At 34.7% G+C, this 7,165-nt stretch overlaps 1 protein-coding gene and 1 non-coding gene across 2 annotated transcripts; both read left to right on the top strand.

Moving 5' to 3' along the window:
• The first annotated feature begins 1,263 nt into the window (after window positions 1–1,263).
• Window positions 1,264–6,638, top strand: LOC120079483 (TIMELESS-interacting protein). Its single transcript, XM_039033683.1, has 6 exons — window positions 1,264–1,417; window positions 1,465–1,688; window positions 2,412–2,534; window positions 2,889–2,991; window positions 5,235–5,347; window positions 6,119–6,638. Exons 1-6 carry the CDS (start codon window positions 1,294–1,296, stop codon window positions 6,311–6,313), a joined length of 882 nt encoding a protein of 293 aa, XP_038889611.1. The 5' UTR covers window positions 1,264–1,293; the 3' UTR covers window positions 6,314–6,638.
• LOC120080637 lies at window positions 3,726–3,831 on the top strand. Its single transcript, XR_005482590.1, has one exon. It is a non-coding gene; the product is annotated as a small nucleolar RNA snoR103 (small nucleolar RNA).
• Window positions 6,639–7,165: the final 527 nt, after the last annotated feature.

Here is a 7,165-nt window from a genome sequence, read left to right as displayed (position 1 = left end):
TATAAACTCTTAAATTTATAGATTTTCTGTTTGTTTTATTATTCAATTTCATCATTTTAACAAGGTAACAAACAATAACAAATTCAACAAATTCCAAATATATCAACAACACTTAATTCCATCATTTTAACAAAAATAAATTCTAAATATATCAACAAACTTACAATTAATTTTAACATTCCAAGAAAAACGTAACAACAAATAATTTCAACATTTTAAGAAAAATGTAACTACAAATAATTTCAACATTTTAACAATTTTAACAACAAATATTTCTACATTTTAAGAAAAATATAACCACAAATAATTTCAACATTTTAACAATTTTAAAAACAAATAAATTAAATATTTCAACAAACTAATATCTAATTAAAAAAACATTGTTAGTAACTTACACTGAATGGCAGGCCCGACTTGAATGAACGTGAACACGAACAGGTTGAACGACAGAACCGACTTGAAGAACAAACGTCTTGAAGAACGAAAATGGGACACGGGCCGCACGACAGATCGTTCGGCGTAGTCGCAAAGGAGGGTTTGAGAGAGTTGCAATTGTAGTCTCACTGTGAGGAAGATTGAAATTCTAAAAATAAAAGAAAAAAAAAAAAAGAGAAGTGTTAGGTAGGTTAGGGTTTTTAGGTTTAAAGATTGGGAGTTTGGATTTTAGGCTTTTGAGTATAATTATTATTTGGGAGTTGTATTTTTAAGTTTTGGGCTTTGAGTATGGATGGGTAGGATTATTAATTGAGACTTGAGAATTGTATCTAAATAAATATATATAAAAATATAAAAATAATAAATCGGGGTTGGGGTCGGGGCGGGGATATCGTCCCCATCCCCAGATGGGTACCTGAATAATATCCCCGATTTGATCCTATTCCCAGTCAAACTGAAGATTCCTTGCTCGATCGGGTCAAATCTCCGCAGATTTTTTTGCCAACCCTACTTGGGATGCTAAAGGAAAACAAATCACTAAATATAAGAAATGAGGGAAGTAGAGGAGGGTAAAGTAGACATTTCTTAAAAAATTGAGGGTAAAATGTGAAGAAGAAAATTCTCCTCTCATTTAATATAGTAGAGAATAGAGATAAGAGATGTTAAAAACTAAAAGAGGCAGTGGCGCCAAGGTTCCCGCCAAAGACATCAAGAAAATTTTCCCATAGGGTTTACGATGTTTTGTTCATAATCCCACACTCAGTTCAGATTCTTGAGAAAATTTTCCAATTTCCACATCCGATCGGATCGGATCGCTCCACGCCGACTGAAGTTTGCAAATAGCAAGAGGGATCCAACATGGAGAAGGACAACGCCGCCGTCGCAGCGCCGACGGGATGCTACAAGTGCGGGAAGCCGGGCCACTGGTCTCGTGATTGCCCTTCCTCCGCTCCAAATCCCAATCCCACTTCCAATTCTTCTAGACCTGTCTCTTATACACATCTAGATGTGTATAAGAGACAGGGTCTCGTGATTGCCCTTCCTCCGCTCCAAATCCCAATCCCACTTCCAATTCTTCTAGACCTCCTTTCTCCTCTGCTCCTGCTGCCCCTTCAAAAGTTGCAGAGAAGCCCAAGAAAGCCCCCAGAACCAGGCCCAAGCTCACTCCTGAGCTACTCCTTTCTGAGGATGGTCTAGGTTACGTCCTTCGCCATTTTCCTCGCGTTTTCAAGTATCGCGGCCGTGGACACGAGGTTATCTTCTATTTTCCTTCCGATTATCGTGTGAATAGTCGATTTGTTCTGATCAGGCACATGCAAGTTTTATTTGAGATATATTTTCAACATTGCTGCTCAAGGACAAAGAGGGTTTTCGAAAACAAAATACTAATTACTAGAGTCTGACGCGTTTTAGGATTTAGGTTTTTGATATGAAATCGATAATCAAATTAAAACGAAAACAGTAGAGTAACTAACATAGAGATTTAGATGGTTCACTAACTTGTTGGCAACGTCCATGAATGGAGGGAGCGATAAATGTCAGATTACAGACCCCCACCAGCCCGTGTTGCCTCTGGTCCCTGACTCATTGACCGGTCAGTGTTGAGAATCCCATATTGAAAAAATTAAGGGACCTCATACTCCTTATAAGTTAAGTTTGCTAGATTCAAGGCATTCCAACGTATTTTGTGTTGAATGATTAGAAACAATTTTGAATGTGATGCATATTTCATTTGAAGATTTGTTCGAGAGAGCTTAGGCTTCATCGGGGGAATAGGTATTTACCTTAATGGTTTGTTTATTGGAAAACCAGATTTAAACCTTTTTCCATTGAATGGTAGCTATGAGTGTTTCATCAACACTATGTATATGTATATTTTCTTTTTCTTATTACCGTGCCATCCTCTCATCTATTCTCATTTTCTAATGATTTGATTATTGTACTGATTGAGTTATGCTTTGATTGCTGTTTTGTAGATCAGTGATTTGGGAAACCTTATTGGCTTATACAGGGAATGGCATTCTCATATACTCCCTTATTACTCTTTCGAGCATTTTGTACATAAGGTGGAACAGGTAGCTGCTACAAAACGTGTAAAGGTAAAAATGTGCATGAACCCTGAATTTATTTGTTCTTTACGATGAAGGTATCAAAGAGATGTACATATATGGCTAGCTGGATTGGTATGTGTGTCAAAGTACAGGAACTTAGCCTAATAACGTACTAATATAGATAGCATTTGAACTAAAGGAACTGCGCTTAATTAACCCAGTGCATCTGAAGGGAGTAGAGACAGAGTGCATCATTTTTTGTTGGCACAGAATGCGCTCAAACTCTGTAATATTTTAAGTGAATCCTTATTTATTGAATCAAATCAACATGGAGCAAATTATTAAATGATATCTAATTTACAATGAATTTGCATTCTTTCTAAAAAGACATATTTTGAGCAGATGTGCCTTGGAGAACTAAGGGAGAGGGTTGCCAGGGGAGGGGATCCTACAAAGTGGCGCGAAGCACCCATTTTAAACGATGATGATGTCAATAATGAAAAAGGTACCTTCTAGTATTATCATTTATTAAAAGATTGTAAGGCCCCTAGCTATAGAAATAATAGGAGTATTAGTAGAATATTAGTATGGTATTAGTAAGGGATATAGGGGTAATTAAATGGGAAGTTAGTTACTGAATATTTCTATAAATAGGAGAGGAAGTATTGGGAGGGTGTGAAGAACTTTATGTGAGGATTTCCTAATTGAGAATTTGGGAGAGACTAGCCCTCTCGAAAGGTTAGGGTTTATCTTGTTATTTTGTTTGTGAGTTTATAGCATATTTCAATACATTTTCCTATATTTCTGTAATTGAATGGTCCTTTAGTTTTTCTATATTTTTTAGTACTGATCTTGTTAGGAGGGTTCCTAACAAAGACACTCGTATTATTGTTTTGATCAGCTGTTTTGTCATGATAGAATGTATGCCATTAAATTGTGTTAGTGTTTGGTGTGTTGTGCATTGTCCTCTAACTGTATTTAGAACATTTAAATTTTGTTTAGACGATAAATTTGAAGTTACCGAATTACCAAAACAAGTAAGCAAGAAACAATTGTAAAAATGAAAGAAAGGTTGAAATTGAACACGATGATTAGTTTTTAGCGTTCCATTTTGATCTCTAAAAGTTTTTGTAGTGTCTCTAAAAGTAGCCATGTCTATAGCTATGAGAATTATAGGTTTTAAGAAGATTAATATCTATAAACATTGAACAACACATTGTCCTAATTCTTGTCAGGGCACTCAAGTACGTGTACCTGATGTAAATATGGACATAGTATATGATGTAGGATTTTAGGTGGACATTGCTTGAGTTAACGATGCCCATAAAGAGCCTACATTACATACAGATTTACAAAACTTCTAGAGATTGGTAAATGCAGCGTGATAATAGGATATGGGACACTGATTTCATTCAGGACAAGTAGCTTATGTTGACAAAAGGAGCCCAATTTTTCAGTATATGAGTGTGATTGTGTATGCTTATGTGCGTTTTCTGTATCTATTGAAATGCTTGGATTATTTGACTATAAACATTGAACAACACGAATAAAAGTTATACTTGGATTATTGTTATTTTTTATGTTCCACTCCTATCAAGACAGGGTTTCGTGAAAGCTTCCAAATACTGCTCATTCAAATTGTCGTCTTCAGATTTGCGTTGGAAGATCCTTCAATATTGGTTCCTCTTTTTGTGGGCTTCTCAAAGAAAGTTCATTATTTTATTTAAAAACGTTGAGGATACCACATTAAAAAGTGAAGAAACTTACCCTCTTTATAAGATATACAAAGTTATTCATCTCGTTGCCAATTGGTTTTGAGATGAAACATAATGTTTCTCTAATATGGTATTATTATAGCTCATAAATCCCAAGTTTGGACAAAAAAAAGGGGGGGATTTCATACAAGAATAGGGAATCCGAAGAGGCATCATTTTAAGAGGACATGTTGAGGACCCCACATTAGAAAAGTCGATAGACCTCAAAATCTTTATAAGATACATGGGTTACCCTCTCATCGATCAATTTGTTATGAGATGGAACCCCATGTGAAAAAAACTTCTCATCTTTCTCTCTTATACATATTTGTATGTTGTTGATCAAGGCTATGAGATTTGAGAGCTGTGTCTATGTTGGGAATGTGATCAAAATCTCACATTGGCTAGATAAGCGTGAGTATATAATTGAAGGACAATATCTCTATTGGTATGAAGCAGCCTTTTGGGTGATTTCAAAAGCATGTCTTGAGAGCTTATGCCTAAAATGGACAATATCATACTATTATGGAGATATTGGAGAGTCATTATTCCAAACAATATACACCTTTGTCAATTGGAGCTTAGTTCTAAATGTTTTCTCACGACCTTACTTGAACAGGATCTGTTCTATAGGTTGTACAACTATGTCCTTGAGTTCTAAGTTCTAAATGTTTCCTCTTCTCATTGGCCTCTGGATGCCCAGTTTGGTATGCACTAAGCAGTTGGTGCTTGGAATGGGAAAATTGTATCACAATGTAGGTAGTAAATATGTTGCCTTTTTCATTTTCTTTATACCTTGTGCCATGGTATGTATCTTGGCTCTATGTAGTTAGATATGCAACCTAGGAAGTTAAATCCATCCATTTGAGTATTTTCTCTCATGTGTGGAACTATACTACGATGTGATTGGAAAAAAAAAATTTAGATTCTAAAACTAATCATTATTTGAGCACCCCTTTTCATGAACTTCAAGTCCGTTTGCCAATGCTTGCAGAAGCCAAAGACCCGGAGGGCATATTTGATAATCAGGAAGAGGCTTTGAGGAATAATGGTGCTGATGACATTGAAGAGGACATGCTTCAGGAAGTTTATGAGAAAGCTACGGAAGTAAGTCTTTCTTGGTTCATTTTTTAACACTTGGTTGCTTTCCATCCCCTATAATTCTTTTAGTTTTAATCGTACCATTGCTTAATGTGAAAACTCTCGCAGTTAATTGAATGGGGAATTTTACCGTGAGTCTTAAATTAGATTTCAGGAATAGTCATATTGAAGCAAACTTTTCAGTCTTTATTGGCAGATCAATTTTCCAGATGAAGTTGTCAGGTCGATTATTAAAAATCTATATGTTGCCCCAATTAACTATAATTTACACTTGAACTCAATTTTCTAAACCAATTTAGATAATTAATCTATTTTCACTCTGTTGCACTTAAAATCAACTCAAAATCACATACATATAATTATTCTTCTTCCACCCCATAGAAGTAGCCAAAAAAAAAAAAAAAAAAAAGAAAGAAAACTGTCACGTGATTCTGAACAAGTAGAGGGAAATAGAGCAATGCAAGAAGATGAAAAGTCACTCAGAATTATTGAAAAAGCACTACCATCTATTTCATTACTCAAGTGTGAATGTTATGTATTAAACGGTTTTTACTTAACTATGGTAGTCTTAAAACGGTTTTTACCTAACTATGGTAAAAAGTAAGCTCTTAGGTTGAAACCCTTATCTGCATACTAATGTCTATAGTTGATGAGAAACTTGAAGCAAGTATACCTCCATCCGTATTCTTTCTAACTTGAGTTTGATCACACCTAACACCATTTCATGGCATATTAACGATCTACAACATTTGGTTACGGGTGTTTACATGTTTGTAGGAACCATCGCAGAATGTACAAAGTGATTCCTTCACCATTGGTGAAACTATAGAAGGTGTGGCCAACCAAGAACCAAAGATTAGTAATTCAAGTGAAACTCAACTCACCGAGGAACAGAGAGGTCGAATGGAAGCCAACAGGTTGAAGGCATTAGAAAGAGCTGCAGCCAAGGCTCGCTCTTTGCCCACTGTCTGATTCATGTGCTTGTTTTCTGTAGATTTCATTTCACTGCAAAGGCCATATTAAACTACCATTCAAAGTGATGGTTTTTGGCTAGTGAAGGCTCAACTACCTTAGGGAGTTCTTCCTCGAATCTCCAAAATTTTCAATGTGAAGGAGCTTCTTTAGAATGTCAACTAGGAATTTTACTTGCTCTGTAGGAAGGTTATTATTAATCAATTGAGCTTGCATTGTAAATTAGTATATATTTTTAGTCCATTGAAAGTGGAGGCACGAGGTTTGATTTTCCAACTTTGAAGTATGTGTTAATTATCATTGAATTATGTTCATGTTGACTATAGTTTTCTTATGCATTTTTTAGAAGATAGATTGTCTTTTATAATTTTTTGGTTCAGTGTGAGACTTTTGTAAATAATCGTTCAAAAATCACTCAAATAAATACAAAATAGAAAAAGACTAAATCAACGTGTTAAAAATAGAATGGACCGGATACAAAGCAGAGAAAGATGAAAGAAAGATAAATTGTCTTAATTAATATTTCTGATTTGGCTTTTAAAATGGAATGTTAAATATAAATACAAAACAAAAAGGAAACAAAGGAAAATTACTTTTTGTAATTTCTTAAATTTTACATCTTTTTAAAAACATTTTTAAAATTTAAAAATAAGAAATGTGAATTATTATTAAACAAGTTTGTTTTATAAAAATGGCTTTTGTTATGATGACATGACAACATCCGATTGGTCAAAATTTTCATTCCAACTATTTTCAATCATCTACCACTAGCACTTCATTTTCAATAAGTAAATCCAATCATGACAGACAATTATTCTTTCTTAAATTTTAGAAAAATTAGTCAACCTATCC

The sequence above is a fragment of the Benincasa hispida genome, chromosome 6, assembly GCF_009727055.1.
Source record: "Benincasa hispida cultivar B227 chromosome 6, ASM972705v1, whole genome shotgun sequence".
Classification (NCBI taxonomy): domain Eukaryota; kingdom Viridiplantae; phylum Streptophyta; class Magnoliopsida; order Cucurbitales; family Cucurbitaceae; genus Benincasa; species Benincasa hispida.
Note: the sequence above shows the minus strand (reverse complement) of the source record. Positions and strands in the feature narration are given on the sequence as shown.